Source organism: Gouania willdenowi, chromosome 16, assembly GCF_900634775.1.
Source record: "Gouania willdenowi chromosome 16, fGouWil2.1, whole genome shotgun sequence".
Lineage (NCBI taxonomy): Eukaryota > Metazoa > Chordata > Actinopteri > Blenniiformes > Gobiesocidae > Gouania > Gouania willdenowi.
This window is the reverse complement of record NC_041059.1, coordinates 19,127,366-19,147,171: the sequence shown is the minus strand read 5'-3', so window position 1 is coordinate 19,147,171 and position 19,806 is coordinate 19,127,366. Positions and strand designations below refer to the sequence as shown.

General features: G+C 40.1%; 1 protein-coding gene across 1 annotated transcript in view; it reads right to left on the bottom strand.

The window, feature by feature from the left end:
- Positions 1 to 19,806, bottom strand: part of lars2 (leucyl-tRNA synthetase 2, mitochondrial) — a 43,598-nt gene that overhangs the window by 9,776 nt on the left and 14,016 nt on the right. The window contains 10 exon segments of the mRNA XM_028471642.1: positions 3,179 to 3,277; positions 6,444 to 6,727; positions 6,845 to 6,960; positions 7,234 to 7,338; positions 7,610 to 7,769; positions 9,476 to 9,583; positions 14,101 to 14,244; positions 14,406 to 14,495; positions 14,602 to 14,662; positions 14,740 to 14,831. Of these exon segments, the coding sequence (XP_028327443.1) occupies positions 3,179 to 3,277; positions 6,444 to 6,727; positions 6,845 to 6,960; positions 7,234 to 7,338; positions 7,610 to 7,769; positions 9,476 to 9,583; positions 14,101 to 14,244; positions 14,406 to 14,495; positions 14,602 to 14,662; positions 14,740 to 14,831 (1,259 nt within the window).

Sequence of the window (19,806 nt, the reverse complement as noted above, 5' to 3'; positions counted from 1 at the left end):
TGTGACAGCACATCTCTCCTCCGCGGCTCACTCTCACACACACACGCAAGTGCATCAGCTGCGCACATGCACGACCGTTACTCACATTTCCCCACTGCGGGATGAATAAAGAATCTATCTCTGTCTTTGCTGTTATTCATCCATTTTTTATTAGTTTCCTCTAATAACACCTCCAATTCTGCTACTTCAAATTTGCACAATCTGTGCACTCAGCTCTCCTTCACGCTCCATGCTCAACATAACACATACTTAACACTGATTTAAATAGGGCAGTCTCCACCACTTCTGCAAGTGCACTAATTATTGCTGGAATCTTAGTGAATTCCTCGCAGCAGGTGAAGAAACTGCATCACCAAAGAAAATAAAGGGCGGTAAATACCACCCTTTATTTCAGGTTTGAGTCAATTCGCCCCTCGATGTACTGGCTGTAGGGTTGGGGTCAAATACATTCAATTACTATTACGCTTTCAATTATCCATGTTCAATTTCAACTCAATTAGGGATTACCAACATTTTTTCCAATTACAATTATTATTTTTCTCCTGAATGTCAAATACAATTATGTTCTCAATTAATAAAGTTCAATTACAATTATTCACAATTACTGAGCCTTAAATAAATAACCCTATAAAATGTAACCTTCCTCTTGTGTTAGCTTTCTGTTAGCATTTATGATGATATAGTTTTGACCCATGTCCTAAATCAGCGGTAAAATACGCTAAAAAATATTATCTATCACCTAATTAGTTTTCCATCTCTTGGTTACCTTGTTAGGCTTCTTAATCCATGAAAAATACAGGCATTAATATTTTTGGTGTGGGTGTCTGAGCCTTTTTTCTGTCAATATACATAATACCACTAGATTTCAATTATTTTAAAAATGGTCTTAAAGAAAAGTGACAGGTAGTTGAAAAAGTTGATATTAAACATATTTGTTAACTATGTATGTCTAAGCCATAGAACTGTAACATTGTTGCAGAGGCTTGAATTTAATTAAATTGTATTTGACAGTTTTTAAAGAATTGTAATGCCAATTACAAAGTCAATTATCTGAACTTAATTACAATTCAAATATGACTACAACAGCAACAGATTTTTTTTCAATTATAATTACAATTAGAATGACATCACAATTGTAATGAATTATCAATTACACGAATACAATTATATTTGACTCCAACCCTGACTGGCTGTGTTACAAACAGGCATCCTGTAGGGTTTATGCTGCCTTGAGTGTTTGGTTTTAAAAATATGTTCACCTGATTTGAGCCCCTATCTTTATGCTCATCTTCCAACCCGACTACTTAAGGGTAAAGGAGAAGGTTAATGTGATTTTATCATACATCACAGGTGAAAGTGAGGGACTGTGACAGTGCAGCCGAGTTAGCTGGCCACACGTTTTTTCCTCTATTTTCATGTTTTTGGGGTAGACGACAACATGAGAGCACAGGAAGGAGACTCTAGACCTTTTTGCTGTGAGGGCAAAAAAACAGATCACTAAATCACAGACAGTGTGGTGAAATATGCTGTTGGGAAAAAAAGTATTTTCTCAAGTGTAAGCTAAATAAAAACACCCCAATACACATTCTAATGACGCACGTATTCAGCAGGCACTGGTTGTTCTATGCTTTGTTAGAACCTCCAGGTGGCAGACGAGCAGAGGTATCAGAAATGCTCCACTTTTGCACTGAATTCCGGTTCAGAAATTATTTTCACAATTTGTCAGCATGTGCCTTCCTCTGAGTTGAGCTAACCACAATGATCTTTCCATACGTGCTGATGAGAGGCTGCATGAGCCACGAGCGCCATTAGCTCTTCTTCTTCTTCTTCACTGTAAACAAACTTCCGGCCTTAGTCTGGGGCTGATGGTGCCTCGGGAATTTTAAAGCAGGATCATAATTGTGCTAGTTTGTTGGAATCAGGATGAAACGAACACAAACAACACAATAAGCAGCTGTGCTGTTTTGCATTACTTTTGTGCGTTTTCTTTTCCCTTACTTTCAGCTTTTACAGACCCTGATTCCTATTTCACAATTTCCCTCTGCTTAAAGAGGAGTTCAGCAGGTCGGGTGCACAAGCAAGGGGGAATAAGGCTCCAGAACCTATATTGTAAGAGAATACCTGTGTGTGCATTTCTGTATGACATGTGCTTACAGTGTGGACGGTATGTATTATACTGTAGCTTTAACAAATGGCACCTAGCGAGAGGAGAAAGTGTGCGAGCAAATATTAACACAGAAACAAAAATACAGGAAACACATATGCTGATCCACCCACTGCAGCCTTGATTTTGAGCCACCTTCAGTGCTGCCAAACGCAACTGATGATCTTTTCTCATCTCGTAACTGTTGGAACCACAGAAATCTCCCCAAAGCACCAGTTTTTCTTTTTAACTGAAGGTTTTTAACAACGAGGATAAATGTAACAAAAAACGAATTTAACAAACATTCACAAAATACTGAATTATAATCTTAATGCATTAGCTAGACACGACAAATGTTGTCATGTGTAGAATATCCTATTTGTGAGATAATCTGGCTCTTGAGTGTACAATCGATGATTGTCAGAGTTCCCCGTGTTCCCTGAATGCAACATGTTTTAGACCTATTGCACTTTGTTCAGCATTAGCTCTGAGTGTTTCTGTTCATTTCACAAAAAGCATAATTTATTAAATGGGCAGCTACTAGAGTCACATCCCTCCACATCCCTCTGAATATGTGCAGTTATGAGTTATTTATGATCAGAAAGAGAGAGAACGTGAGCACTGTAACCCAAAATGTAATTTTAGCAAACAAATTGGAGAATAGACTCCAGCTGCTTCCGCTGTCCATTTATAAACATGAATATAATGTTAGATTTTCTGATCAGCTAATAAACATTGGATCATTGAAGACAGAACTATTGCACATCATTGGCCTGTGTTTTTAAATTTGGCAAGTCAATAATCGTCTGGAACAAAACACAATATTTAGTGTCTCTGGTAAATAATACTCTATTTTCCAGATGTCATAGGGAGTCTTTTTGTGCAGCGTGTAAACTGAAGCACATCAAATGAAAAATAACTGGAGCGTATCTTCACGTGAATGTGGAGATCACAGTAACTTTTCCCTTTTTCTTTTTATTTGTGATCATGTTTGCTCAAATCTGTCACCATAGAAGAATAGATGGCTAGTTGTACCTGTTGGAATTATGAGGGTCAGTGTATCTTAAGTAATACCAGGCAGAATCCACAAATGTGTCCATTGTGTCAGTCTCCCTCCTTGCTGGGCCTTTACATCTAAGAGAGAAAGAGAAAGAGAGAGAGAGAAGGAATTTGTTTATTTTATAACTAGCTGACAAATTAGAAAGTGAACAGAGTGAACAGTTTTGTGTGAGTGGAAAGCTTGGTCCATCTGGTCTATGGGGTCAAATCCCCAGAAATACAGCTAAAGTCAGACTGGCACCGGATCTTAGCTCCTGTGCCTCCACGCGCCGGCTGTGCAAACTGGGAGCGAGCTGGCAGGCCACACACACAGGAGCATGTGTCTGTGTTGGAAAAGCATCTTCGTGCCCTGCCTTTATCCCAGCAAGGCATCGCTGGGGTACGGGAGTGAGCGGGGAGAAGATTCACAAACATTTCACATTTCCAGCAGTTATTAGAGCGGTAAAAGCACCTGGCTTCTACTTCATAATTAGTCTCCAATGATTGAAAACTCAGTGTCCCAGAAAGATAAAGATAAAGCAGCTCTGAGCTTCAGTGAAGAACATCCAACAGAGCTGTGGCGGGTTTTCACACTTCAAGAGACGACTTTGTTTTTGAGGGTCTGTTCACTTTCCACACGCACATATTCAGCTCCCCAGCCAACTACCTAATCACACACACACGCCAACGGACACACACACAGCAACAAAAACTCCTCGACCACCTAGCTTACCAGTCTATATAAGGTTGCACACAAAATGATGAGGTAAGAGCTCAGCGTTGCCTAGCAACAAAGCAAAGGTGTAGCAAGGTTAATATTTGTAAGCCAGGTGTTATTTCAAACAATGAAATCTGAGCAGAGCCACACACACACACGCGCTCTGAGACAGGTAATGCGCAAAACGGCAAACACAATTGGAACAAAGATAATCTGCTGACACAGTGAGACCTGCTCATGATCACACTTTAAAAACTGAAAGGTTCACCCACACAGCTTCTCCATGCTGTGTGAAACTGACAATAAAACATAGAAGTAAACCTAAAGTGAGGTGTTTTCACAAGTGTATGAAGTGCGAGTGAATCTTTGAATGATAAGCCAGAAAAAGCTGAAAGGTTCTCAAACAGATGCTACAGAGGAGGCGAAGCAGCTGCCCACTTTGAGGTCTTTCCTCCTCGGGAGAATCACCCTCTGACTGCTGCTAATTGTTGTGTCTGCCTGCGAGCGTTCGTCTAACGTGCTTGTTCGTTTCTTTCCTCTTGTGAAATAAAAGCACAAAACAGTCAATTGCTTTGTGCACCTTCGTAATCAGGCGAAGCCGAGGCAGGGTTAAGTCAGGAGGTAATGCACGGAGCAGCAGAGGGTCACAGACAAAATGAGCACACAGGAAATGACTTCCCTCATCACCCTGCTCGTCGGTGTTCCATTCCAACTTTAATTGGACATGGTTGACAAGGCAAGAGAACACATTTCAACAGATATTTAACAAAATTGAAGAGCGGGGAAAACATCAATCATCGCTGGCAAGGGAAATCATACTAGTATCATGATAGGAAGTTGCTGTGTGGGTGAGCAGGGCTTTGTTTTAATCAACAAGCCACTGTCACTGATTAGTCCTATTTAGAGAGGAATTTCAGAGGTCTCTGAATTCAACACAATAGCAGAGATGAGATCATGTCAGTGATGTGTGTGCGGTACAAATGGCTGAGTGTGTTTATGCCTGTGTACAATCAATATAAATGTCACTGAGGTGACACGTGGATTATGCAACCCCCCATAATCATCACCATCATGTCGTGCTACTGCTGTCACAGAGGCCACTCATTACATAACCCCGTCTGAACAAATGAATTAATGGGATAATTTCCCGGGAGGTTCCTGCTAGCTCTGTGTTCCTGTGAAGCTGTCAGTCCTCTCAGAGCTCCTGAGAGTAAGTTCATTTCCTACGCGCTGCTCTCCGGAAAAAAAACAACAAAAGCAAAGAGTCACCAAAGAGCGTTTTCACATGATTTAATTCCTGCCCATCAAACAGCATCAGAACAGCATTGCTTTCCCAAACACTTCTGTTGTGTCAACAAGAAATGTCACTGCATCTCATTAACAATATCACAGTGCTGATCCAGGCTGCTGATGTGCTAACGCTGCAAACGCTTCACTCACTAATAGTGACTGAGTGTCTAACTCAAGGACACTTCAGCAGGGTGGTTAGCACACAGACAAGGAAGTCCATGGAACTACAGAATTTTTCCTCATCTCTATTTTGAGCTCTGAAAAGTTTTCAGGATTATTCCCATTACATTTAAATGACTGAATCATGAACAACACAGATGAGACATACAGTGTGTTGGGCACAGATATTTGTGCATCAGCTGCAAAAAAAATAAAAATGAAAACACACTTTTTGGGATAAAACAATTATTTGCGGTAACCATGGACCATTAATCCAACAGATTTGACAACATGTGACGAGATGTCTGGAACAACTTGTTAGCAATGTGCCTTCAAACTCTGAGTGTAAGCGTGGCTTAAAGAACCAATGACCAATGAAGTCAATAAGGGCTCACACCAGCGTTGGAATCATTTATAATTGTAATCGTGTAATTGATAATAAATTACAATTATGGTGTATTTAAAATTGCAATTGTAATTTTAAAATAATGTTATTGTAATTAAATTATAATTGAGTTTAGATAATTGACTTTATAATTGTAATTGCCATGAAATATCAATAAAAACTATCAGTGATATTTTAACATAAAACTGGGGAACCATGTTACAGTTCTAGGTATAGTTTTACACATATGTAATTGATTTTTCTTCTTCTTTTTTTTTTTTTTTTTAAATCGACAGAAAAAAGGCTCAGATGTCGGCACCAAAAATATCTAAACCTATATTTTCATTGCTTAGGAAGACTAACAAGATAACCAATAGATAGGAAAGAAACTAAGATAGATATTTGTTTTTAGTGTATTTTACAGCTGATTTAGGACCTGTTATCATAAGTGATGCTAACAGAAAGCTAACACAAAAGGAAGGTTAACATTTATTAGGTTATTTATTTCAGGCTCAGTAAATGTGATTAATTGTAATATAACTTTACTAGTTGAGAACGCAATTGTGATTGACTTTCTGAGGATAAAAAAACCCTGGCTCACACACACCACAGATTGATTACCTTTAGTTTACATATGTCTCATATCTGCTCAAATGGACCTAAAAATTAACCAGATTGATGAAAATTATGTCAACTTCCTGTGTTCTTACCTGGGACATGTGCAGGTGGCCCAATCATGTGCCGCCTCTAGAGGTGACGCCCCTTTCCCAGTTAGAGATTGCAGCTTTGGCAGAATAACGGGTAAATCCTCCTCAGAGACTGCAACTGGACCACATGACCCACAGTGCACCACAGGGATGGGTGTACCCCAGTACCTCTGCCTGGATATCAACCAGTCCCTGAGCCTCGAGCTGGTTAGATGTCCTCCCACCTTTAACTCTCTGGCTTTCTGGGTAATGGATTTAAAGGCTTCTTGTCTGCTGAGACCTGAGAACTACACAAAAGAGGATAAAGTAGGGCAGCTTTTGTTTGTGAGAAATCAGTACAATAGGATGACCGTGCATATCAGAAATATCAGAATTAAAATGTAGAATAATTGATTGCTGCTGACCTCCGCTGAGTTCACCAGTGTCTGTGTCCCATCACTATTACTTTTCAGTACAGTAGTCCAACTCAAATTCAGTGCTTGAGCCACAGACAGATCCTCCTCACTGGAGTCTGGAACACCTGCCACATACAAGCATCAACAGGTAAGACAGTAACAAACAATCATAGCTGGACCCCAGAGAGAAGGCATCAACCAGGGAACGAAACCAACCACTTAGGGTCTGAGACAAAAACATACACTCATTGAGTCCTTTCACATCACCATACCATTAACCAAACAAGCGACAAAAACAACAGATAGCTATCAATTTTGTTTTATTTTTTTGGTGGAATCATCAATATTTTTGATGCTCTAAAAAACAAATGACAACCAAAAAGGCAACAGGAACTCACCAAGCACAGCGTCTAGATAGCCATCAAAGGTTTCTTTATGCGAGATGACGAGGGGCAAGTCTTGGCCGGTGAACACGTTGTGAGCCGTGACTTCTGTTTGAGAGTCTGGGGAGCAAAACACGTGAGTTGAGAGAGGCAACGCTGCTTTCCCTGGCAGCTCATTATAAACAGCCAATTCCCACTTCTAGGGAATCCCAATTAATATACAGTACCGCTTCCAAAAACTGACAGGATGGTAGTTAAAGATATTTGCATTAGTCCCAGACACACATCTATGTCTGACGACAGAACTATGAACTCCACAGATTCCTGAAGATCCAAAAGAATGCAATCCTAGATAAAACACTGGTTGTTGTAAGGGGGAAGAGAATCCCACCTCGGCCTCGCTGGAACCCTTTTTGCAGCGCGGAGCGGACTGAGCTACTGCCGTGCAGCAGTCGATGGGAGGGCAGGATGGCCAGGAAAGCCCCCCCAAACACAGTTTCTGGGGAGGAGCTGTAGGCTGCCAGTGTCTCCCCCGTCTCCTAGCCATTGACCTGGGAAACAGAAGAGCAGAGAATTAAAAAGTGTGGTAGGAAAAGGTGCACCAGCAAAAGGGATGACCCTTGTCAAGCAAAACGCATTCCAGAATTTGGGGAGCTTCACAAGGAGTGGACTGAGGCTGAGTCAGCGCATCAAGAGCCACTACGCACAGACAAATCCTAGACATGGGATACAAATGTCGCATTTCTCATGTCAAGACACTCCTGAACAAGAGACGTCCGAAGTGTCTTACCTGGGCTGTGGAGAAAAAGAACTGGACTTTTGCACATTTTACATATCATTTGGAAATCAAGGTCTCAGAGTCTGGAGGAAGAGTGGAGAGGCTCAGAATCCACTTTGCTTGAAGTCCAGTGTGAACTTTCCGCAGTCTGTGATGATTTGGGCTGCCATGTCATCTGCTGGTGTTGGTCCACTGTGTTTTCTGAAGTCCACAGTCAACGCAGCCATCTACCAGGAAATTTTAGAGCATTTGGCACCTGTTCACACTGCCAAAGGTACCAAAAGCTGGTTCAATGACCATAGTGCTACTGTGCTTGATTGGCCAGCAAACTGGCCTGACTTTGAACCACATAGAGAATCTATGGGCTATTGCCAAGAGGAAGGTGAGAAACACCAGACCCAGCAATGCAGATGACCTGAAGGCTGCTGTTAAAGCAACCTGGGCTTCCATTACACCTGAACAGTGCCACAGGTTGATTGCCTCCATGCCATGCCTCATTTATGCAGTAATTCATGCAAAAGGAGGCCCAACCAAGTATTGAGTTCATAGACATTAACATACTTTTCAGAAGTGTTACATTTTTGTTTAAAATATCCTTTTTTTTTTTAAATGATCTTATGTAAAATATTAAACTTTTTCATGATATTCTATTTTTTTTTTTTAGATGTACCTGTATATGTACAGTGTTTCTGTAAAGAATGTCCCATTTACAATATCAAACAAATCATACAATCATAATACTTTCAGTATTCAGCCCACACGTGTCATGTCATGCATATCAAAATAATGAACCGAAAAACAAGGAATAGAGTTACAACTTTTTTTAAATTTTATTTTAACTTCTACACATTTTTAATACTTCCAAAATGCACTCAAATTTATTATTTATTTAGTCATTCACATCTATGTTCTTGTTTTTATATTTTTGTTCTTGAAAATATATTTAAATTCAGAGGGGTGAACTTAAGTTGATTTTAGGCCAGGGTATACAGCTGAAATGTACAGTTCTCCTTAACTGACATTGTTAAACTTTAATCTTATAAGTTCGTTTGATTTGGACTGAAAAAAGATTCAATTGCAAGAATGACAGATATCTAATTATATTTAATACTATAGAAGATGCGATAATGTGGGAAACTTTCATGCTAAAAGTTAATTGGAAAAAGGTTTCAACAGCTAATCCTTCACCATTTCATAAATTATAATTTCGTTTTTCTACAACTGATCTTTAAAGCCATGTAAACAACTCCCAGAAGAGTGAAAAGAGACTAATCTGTAGCATCAACTGTTTGTGTTAATTGCCACACTGAAGTATGCATCTATTGAAGAAAGATAAATGAAGATTTCTATACTGTGGTGCAAAGATTTTAAAAGAAAAACACATGTTGAAAAAACTGTACACATCAGCATGAATGCTTATGGGGAAGGAGAAAACAAGTAGACAAAAAAAAAAATAAAAAAATCACATCCGAGATTCACCTTAAGTCTGAACTCAAAGTAGCATCCAGTGCATTCTCCAATCCAATTGGCCTGCATGCCTTTGATGCCGTACCACTCTGGAAGGTCCTGCAGGGCATCCAGCAGAGGCTAAGTGGAGAAAGGGACAAAACATGATCAATCTTTAGCTTTAGAAAAGCCTCATATTTTCAATCAGCACTGGGGAGTCATAAGTCAAAAATGTTTGTCTGTGTCTGTCCAGGATTTTTGCAGCTGACCCAAGTTCAGAGCCAGAAAACAGTGCCTACCGGGCTGCATCACACGAACAAAGTGTGTTCAAAAACTCTGACCTCTAATCTCCTGCTTTCCTACAAATCACAATGCAATCGCCTATGGCTTGCACACACAGCATAGGTTATTGTGCGTGATTAAAAGAAGCTATGCATATCAACGAGGGTAAGGGGAAAAGGCCACAGCTGGTCTGAGGCCATGAATTTTACAATACCCTCTTTTCCTTTTCAGTATGTCAAAATCCATTACCCATAACCCCCCTCAAGGAGCAATTCAGCATGCAGTAGCTCATCATGGAGTTATCAATACAACATATACACTGGCCATAGACATCCCCAGCATGACAGCTGAGTGTGTCAGCGACAGATTTACTCCTGAGAGCAGTGGGAGATGAAGCATATTGAATCTGTCAGCATGAAGAAGACACTCAGGGAGAAGAAACAACCCAGGATGCTAAACAATATTAGCAACACAAACTTTAAATATCAATGCCATTAATCAGCTTAGGCCTCTGAGTGAATGTTTTTGTTTTTATATCTAAACAGAGCAATAAATAAAGTAAGGATCATTGTGCAGCGGTTATGGAGTATCCATGGCTACCATATAAAAGCTTAATGACAGAATTGACAATGGTGTTGAAAGAGTGTGCATGAGAGGAAAACTGCCCGTCCGCACCAGTTACAAAAATCACAATCCTTCACAATCATTACTGAAGACATAAGGGTAACACTATACTTGAAGTTTTATAGAAAAAGGTTGACTGTCGTTATTATAACATAACACCTGTCATTAGCATGAATAAGGTGTCATAAAGGCTGTCATAAAGTGTTGTTCATTACCTTAACCTTAACCCTACCCAACCCGAACCATACCTACCCCCACTAGATCCCTCCACCTAACCTAAAAAAATGCCAACATAGCTCCAAAGGTGTCATAATTTAGCAAAACGACACTTAATGACAACTTAATGACAGCCTTCATGACACATTATTCATGCTAATGACAGATAGTGACTTATCTATAAAACTTCAAGTTATGCACAACATCGTATCACTTAATTTGTACTACTGAGAAAAAAACACACAAAACCATGAAATAATAATCTATTTGAAATTTGATTTTGTTATCCTTTAAAACACGGGAAGATACTGTGAGTGCACAAGGTGGCCACACTCGTCAATCATTTCATTGCATGGTCGAATAATTATATCAGCGTCTTGATCAGGAAAGAAGTGTTTGAGAGATGAAACGTCTTCCATCGCAGTGTCATAGCATCATTAAAATGAGAACATATTGGCACGATTATTACAATAAGGGGCAGCACATGAACTCAACCAAATAAACAGTGTCATGTGTTAAAGTTGTCTCCAAGTTTTGGCAACATGTAGAGGGGAGCAGTTGAAACAAACATGCAGGAAATAACAGTCCACGCTCGATCCTTCTTTTCTCTCCATCAGTTTTTCTCACTTCTTCCATCCAACACCTTTTCCTTCCTTCCCACTTCGTCACAGAAAATTAGAAATGCAGGAACACATTGTCACAGCAAGCTGCTTCCACCTCCAAATCACACCTCTGACACGGACAAGCACGGGCAAACACTAACGCGGCAGCGACGACGACACAATTTTTTCGCTCAAACACAATATAAGGTGGCTACAGAAACTGAATAATTTCCTTAATTTAAAAAAGAAGACTTGAATAGGGATCCTTGAATTTGTTTGATTTTTATAGATTTCATATACACTAAAGGTCACATGATTATGTATTGCCTTGTAATCTCATTATTGTGAATAATAATATAATGGTTGTTGTGGGGCTGTTATGGTTGACACAACTGCATTATCGCATGGACATAGGGGGCAGTGCCTCTGGACTGGCAGACTGGGGTGGTGGTCCCCCTTTTTAAGAAGGGGGATTGGAGGTTGTGTTCCAACCATAGAGGGATCACACTCCTTAGCCTCCCTGGTAAGGTCTATTCAGGGGTACTGGAGAGGAGGGGCCACTGGATTGTTGAACCTCAGATTCAAGAGGAATAATGCAGTTTTTTGTCCCGGTTGCGGAACTGTGAAGCAGCTCTACACCCTCAGCGGTTGCCCAACCAGTCCACATGTGCTTTGTGGATCTGGAGAAAGCATTTGTCCATGGGTGGTTCTCCAGGAGTGTGGGGTATCTGGCCCACTCATACGGACGGTCCATTCCCTGTACGACCGGATTAAGAGCTTTGTCCACAATGCTGTCAGTATGACAAACTTGTTTCCAGTGAGGCTTGGACTCTGCCAGGGCTTCCCTTTGCTACTGGATTTGTTCATAACTTTTATGGACAGAATTTCAAGGTGCAGCCAGGGCATCGAGGGGGTTCAGTTTGGTGGCCTCAGGATTAGGTCACTGAGGTGATGCGGACTCTGCATCGATCTGTCATTGTGAACAGGGAGCTGAGCCGAAAGGCAAAGCTCTCAATTTACTGGTCAATCTTCATTCCTACCTTCACCTATGCTCATGAGCTTTGGGTCATGACCCAAAGAACAAGATCTCAGGTACAAGCGGCCAAAATGAGCTTCACTCACAGGGCGGCTGGGCTCTCCCTTAGAGAAAAGTTGAGAAGCTCAGTCATCTGGGAGGGGCTCCGAGTAGAGCCAGTGCTCCTCCACATTGAGAAGAGCCAGATAAGGTGGCTTGGGCAGCTGATTAGGATGCCGGACTCCTCCCTGGTGAAGTGTTCAGGGCACGTCCCACTGTTAGACAACCGAGGAAGACCCAGGACACGCTGGGGAAACTATGTCTCTCAACTGGCCTGGAAAAGCTTCAGGATCCCCCGGGAACAGGTCGGACAAAGTGGCAGGGGAGAGGAAAGTCTGGGCCTCACTGCTCAGGATGCTGCCACCGTGACCGGACTACGGCTAAGCGGTAGAAGTTATACCGTTAACGCTGAAATAGGAAATACTCACTTTTACCCTCAATGGGGTGCCTCCAATCCATGGTACACAACACACTCTACAATATAAAAACGTTATCTCAGTTTCTTTAGGTCCATTTTCTTGAAATTACAGCTACTGCATGAAACATTTAAAGCCTATATAATGAGGATTGTCCTCAGAGTACTGATTCAATAGAATAAAAAATATCCAACAAAATATATCTTGTTTTTAATCAAAAAACGTAAAACATATCAAACAAAACATAAAATTCATTAGTCATTTGTTAATACAAATGCACTCATTCTCATAGCATTATCAACAAAAAGTAAAATACTAAAGAAAAAAAAAATCACCACTATCAAGTGAGAAATGGAAAGAAACTCTGAATAAAAACATTCCCACAAACCAAACAGCAACAATTTTACCGTGAAAACAAAAATGTAAAGTTTCCATTGTTCAATGTTTAGCTAAATAATATCCAATATGAGCCTTGTTCCAGATAATTTGGAAATCAAATTTCCGGGTTTAAAATCTTCAAATCGTTCCCAATGCAGCTCGTCAAAAAGTGTGTAATTAAAACTAATATTACAATTCAGAATAGCAATTATTTTTTGCAAGGCAACATTATGTAGCACATTTTGGCAACAAGGCATTCAAAGTGATTCGAGTTATCAGACATTAAAACATGACACCAAAACACTGAAAGAGTATCATTTTAAAAATCATGTAAAATCAGAAAGAATTAAATACAGCCTGCATCACTATAATCCGTAAGTAATATGTAAATTAAAAATGCATTTTAATCAATGTTTTACCACAGATGGTGTGGTTCTGCACGGGGGCCATCGTTGTAGTATGACCTCAGAAAAATGCTTCTCAAAGAAGTCAGGGTTGATTTTTATTCAGACTTTACCAAATGGGAGCTCCAACATCAGGTCCAACTCACTTTTTTTAACAAGGTCGGAAAATCCTAAATATTATAGCACACTACAATTCTAGTCCCCTATTGCAGTAAATATAGATATAATAGACATTTGTATAATGTAAGTCAAAGTACAGAAACTATTTCAGTAGCAGCATGATTTAGCCTTGCTCCTTAAAGAGCTCTGCATTAGGAACTCCCACATGTCTCATTTTACAGCAAAGCAAAAGGAATGAACCATTTAGCCTAGTGAGTCCAATCTGCTTGGCAGCGGTCCTGCTTACCCCGTGCTGACGCATGGACGCTGCTCATCAGTGAACCAGGCCACCTGATGGTTCTACCAGAATCTGCTGGCCCCTTGTCTCCGGGGGTCTGATTGCAGAGCCTCGGAGTTGTTACTGCTGCTACTCGAGTAACAGTAATGAGTGTTTTTCACAAGGTGTGAGGCTCATTTTGTCCCACAGAGCTGCAGGCAGCTGTTTCCATGCACACACAAACACTAAGATGGAAGCACACGTGCATACAAAAGTTGTAAATACCTTGGCAAAGTTTGTGGTTTTGATGAACCATTGTGTGAGCAGCTTCTGCTCCACCAGAGCTCCAGACCTCCAGGAGCAGCCATTTTCATCCACCTGCTCATCAGCGAGAACCGTCTGATCAACGGGGTCCCAGTTTACCACGGCCTGGTTAACACAGGCACAGAGAGACACAAAGAGACACATACAAAGACACACAAAGCCAATCTTAAAAAGAAGTACACATTTATTTAACGTCACTATTAAAAAATACAATTATATGGGTTCCTATTCACCTTAATCTAAGCCAGTACAGTGGCCCTTCCTACCTCTTTCTGATAGGCCAAACCAGCTTCAAAGAGCTTGACAAACAGCCACTGTGTCCACCTATAGTAGTCTGGAAGACAGGTAGTCAATTCCTGTCGGAAAAAGCTGGATTCAGGTTGGAAAAACTTAAAAGTTACACAAACAGTTGATACAGAGCAAACTGTAGCAGAAATCATCCTCTACTTTGTCCACACTCACCCGGTCCCAGTTAAAGCAAAGTCCCAGGCTGTCCAGCTGCTCCCTCATGGCCTGTATGTTACTGCGGAGGTTAAAACACGCAGCAAAGTTAGTGTTCAAAACAAGCTGTAGTCACAGGCACTGAGGATGTTTACATACCTTTTAGTCCACTCCTCTGGGTCAAGACTTCTTTCTATGGCTGCATTCTCTGCTGGAAGTCCAAAAGCATCCCAACCCATTGGATTCAATACCTGCAGACCAAGGCATCAGTGCTTTGTAAGTCAGGCATGTTCAACTGTGACGCAGGTTACATTTAATATCATTCAGTATCAAGTAAAACATATTTTTAAAAGCACTACCAACACTTTAAAAGCTCATTAACTAGAAAAAGGAATGAAAAGAGCTTCAGAAAAGGACAACAGAAGTACTAAAAGCAAACTCAGCAGAAGCAAACAAGGATCTCCCTATTGTCCTTTTGATGAACCACCTTAAGAGTATGTCGCCTTACTATTAGCTCGTCGATTAGAGTCCGTTATGCCCCTGATCATTTCAGATGACCAGACAGGATTTATAAGAGGAAGACATTCATATTCTAACATAAGAACGCTCCTTAACGTCATCCTCTCACCATCCCCCTCCAATGTCCCAGAGGCCATAATATCTCTCGACGCCGAGAAGGCATTTGACAGGGTGGAGTGGGAATATCTTTTCTTTACCCTGCAATAGTTTGGGTTTAATAGTAATCTTATCTCATGGGTCAAACTACTTTACTCTTCTCTTTATGCTTCAGTCTGCACAAATAATCAACGCTCTACGCCGTTTTCACTTTTTCGGGGCACCCGACATTGCTGCTGAAGCACACCAAACTTCCTCGGCCTCCAGCGGGCGCAATTCGGCCCCTAGCAGAAAACAAACCACATATTCAGACGTGGGGGAATAGAATGCGTCTGATGGTGCCACATTTTCCATGAAATATATACACCAAAATGTAGTTTTTGGCCTCTAGCGGGCATAGTGTTGACTCTACCCATGAGGGGTGCACATATTCGGACTCGGGCAGGGAAGCTCTTTCAACCTTTGGCCCGATCTGAGCATTTTAGAATTTTCCTGAGTTTTTTGGTCTTTCACACTGCTCTCTCCCATAGGGTTAATACACTGAGGTGCCACCTTCCTTCCCACATGTGGGCGTGGTTCCAACGCCTCTAAAAGACACGCCCCCTGCGTTTAAGAGAAGAAAAGTGCTTGTTTTAACATGATTTTGAGATCTAATTTCATATACTTGGCAATTTTTTTCATCTTTCAAATTTGGCTTGGTGGTCAATGACATGTTTCTGTAGTGTGACAAACTCATAACACAAATTTGATTCTGCTTTACACAGACTTTAAACACTGATTGAAAAGGCTGACAAAGATTGACAATGAACAAGCAGCAACTCTGTGTCGAAAACCTCCTGTAAGTCATGAGGGAAGGTAATGAAGAGATGAAGAACACCTGAATGCAGACAGGAGGGAGGGGGTAGTTACTCAAACAAGACCGGGAGAAACTGATATGCCAAGTGACAGAAATATAACTAAATTACCAAAACAAAACCAACTAAACAAATGAAAGCCCAGCAGAAAAGGAGCTCTCCAGGATTTAAACTTTCATATCCAAGACTGAATTGAAACTGATGTGCCCCATAAACAATTGAGAATATTTTACTGATAACTAAACACAAAATCCACCCACATAACCCTAGGCCGTGAAAACATGTTTATCTAAACAAGACCATAAAACAATCGCAAGCATACGACTTGGGATGTTTTCCTTTCCATTTTACAACAGGAGTATTTCAGAAAAGTAAGATTTTCCACCTGCTGAGGTCACTTTGATCCTCCCTGAGCCCTTTTTTATGGTTAAAATTAGCTGAAAATGATGTGCGATCCATACTCTGGGTTTTAAGCACTTTGTTATTGACCTGACTCTGTTTCAGATCAAAGAGTGGCAATCAATGTGAAGCAGTGTTTGATCCAAACAGGGAGCCGTGATGATGCAGCGACTGAGCTCTGTCGGATGAACAAGGCTTCTGCTGTGATGGGAACATTCCCTGGTCAGTTTCATGCACACACCACTCCTCCATCTTCATCTGGACTAAACAATTGATCCATGATGACGCATAAAAAGCTGCACTCTATTTGTGTAAGAGTGTGTGTGTGTGTGTAAGAGGAGGATTGTTTGTTTGTTCGTGGTGAATTTTACACTCAGTGATGTGTGACTTTTCCATCATCTGAGGACAGCAGTCCATCCTTCTAGGTTTAGTCTATCTAGTTTAAACAGATTCCTGGCATCACAAAACACTCAAACATGTTCTCGCAGCATTTGTTAAAAAGCGAACCTGTTTTCTTCATGCGTACAGTCTCTACACTGTTCACTAGAGAATGTGCATTTGATGACTGTTTCATATTATATGTGCACCTCTGCTGTACTAACATTTAAGAGGAATTATCACCAGAAAAGCAAATAAAAGCTTTACTTTACTCAAAGGGTATTTCAGGGAATTTAATAACAATAAAAGGCATTTATTTTTTTATTTAGTTATACTTAATTTTTAAAAATACAAATAATCATAGGGCTGGGCAAAAAAATCGATTTAATCAATTAATCAAATTTGTAGTTAAGAAACTATTTTTATTTTGCAAATTCGAGTTTAAAAATTTTTTTTAATTTTTTTTCTTTTTTTTCTTTCCCCCACCACAGTTTTTTCGAACTTTTTTGCGTTCCGATGTGAGCCAGCCCCCTCTTTGTTTACATGTGTTTACCCTTTGAGTAGGCTATATGTGTGCCACAGGCATGTTTAATTTTTTATTCGCACTATGCTGAGATGCTAAGGGAAGAGTTTTTTATTTGTTTAATTGTAATGTTATATGCTGTAAAATATGTAGTTATCTGATTTCTTAATCAGAAAATTGAAGCTACTGTGAAGTTGCTGTTGCACTTTTGCTTAAAACTGGGTTAAAGCTTGAAATAGTTGAATGACAGAGCCTTATTTACTTTTTTATTTTGGGATTGTTCTATGCATTTTAACTCTTGAGGACAATCACAGCAATAAAGTTGCACTTTTGACAATAATACTGATGTCTGAGGTCATTTTTAAGTGCATTAAAAAAAAATTGAAAATCGAATCAAAACTAAATTTTTTTTTTTTTTTAAATATCCCAGCTCTAAATAATCACATTCACAAAAATGTTTTACAACGCTACAAAAACCATTAAATTAAAAAATTATAAGATGAACCATTTTATGGGTTTTATCTTGGTGCTTTCATGTCATAATTCCATAAGGATAAAAAAAAAGACAAAAACTGTCCTATTTCACAACAACCCTTAAAGAATACTCAGGTATGGATGGATGGATTGGAAATGTAAAAGATCTTCATAATAGCTGATATCTTTACAGCTCCCAACCATCTATTTGACAGCTGTACAGGAGAAAAAAGGACTACTGCATGTTTTGTTGTGTTTAAATCAAATTATCTAAAGCAAAATCTAAAACTAACTTCAAGGGAAATTTTAGAACCAAAGTTTACAGTATATTTTCCAATCTTGAACAGAATATCCAAATAAAATCTATAATTTGGACACTGTGGACCCTTTAATGCACTGGACAAGTCAAAATGAAAATGAAAAAAAATAAAGTCAACAATGTGAAGCTGATGTTTAAAGCAGACCACCAGGTAGAAGCTACAACGTTATTTAATGAAAACTCACAATAACTTTCACCATCTCATTATAAAACCACTATAAAAGCACTACAGTGCTGCGTAGCGACCTCTGCCGACATGACGCTGTTACGCAGACTTTGGTTTGGTTTTGTTCATGGGATTTTTTGTCCTTTCTTAAGTCTGAATCATAATTTCAAAGCTTCCACAGATGGAGTGGAGCAGAGCTCAAGGTTGGAGATGTGTGGGTGGACACTTGCATGTAGCCGAGTGGCTCCACAGCCTCTTAGATCTCCTGTCCTCCTCTGATCGCTGGATATCTGTTTCCAGCTGGCACCGACGGGCTTCACATTACAGCAAACAGACTGTGATATAATCACTCATCACTGACTCCCACATTAATCTTTTACCGCCTCTTGCCACTCAGACTACGAATTCTATTGACTCTTTGATGACAGGTTTGTAGCGTTTAGCGTCAGGCTATGTGTGTGCATAGATTGTTGCTAGCTTTTACTAGTGAAAAATACGTTTTGCTTTCAAACTCAAAGCTTTCAGCTCTAAAATGTTTTATCCTTCAAAGCTGACGTCTGGGAGTCGGAATATACTGTGAATACACAGAATCGCAGCATGTTCAGCAGGATAATGGGCATGTTGGCGGTCGTCAGTGGGTGTCTGGCTCTCTGTTTGCATGTTCTCCACCTTAGCAATCACAGTAGTCTGAGCTCCTTTTGCCTAATACCATTCAGCGCTCGGCTTTACAAATGAGGCCTATGTGGTTACCAAGGTGACCAACTCCCATGAAACCTCAGACCCATCAGAGTTCGAGGAATGATCGTCTCCAGTCCTCAACTACTCAACGCTACTGTACCTCGCCTCTCCTTTGCTCACACCTTCCACTCCAGTGGTTTCATCTCATTTCTCTGAACAGTGAGCAAAAAAATACTGCTAAGGCGGCAAAGAGATGAGAGCACCAGACACTGTCTGGAGTGTGTAGTCGATGACATGACATGGGTATCAAGAGCTAAAAATAAAGAAACTAGTTAGTAAATGGGCATCACTTCTATGTAAAATGAGCTTTACAACTATAGGTTAAGCTTCAGCAGGTCAGAGCAAGGTCTAGACAAAACAGTTTGTCAAAGCTATTTGTACAAGAGCAAATAATTTCATAAAATACAGTGTTTCATTAGCTTTGTGGGGACTTGGACTTTGTGTTGGTGCCAACATTGAAGAAAAAAACAAAACAAAAAAAGAAATTTTCTGACTTTTCCCATTCCTCTTTTTTCCCCTTTCTCTGTTATTGCTGCATCTTTAGAGCAGAACTCTTTCCTGCAGGCCTAAGAAAACTTTGTGTCAACATTCACTACCCAAATCTCTTATCAGGAAAAGTCTGACCAATCATTCAGATGGGCATTTTCCATAAGTAAGATGTGGAAATAATAATTCTATTGTTTTTTTAATTCCCACATTCCATTAAAAAAAGGGTTATGTCTATCCTAGTCAAATTTAAATGAGAGAATGTTCCCTACAT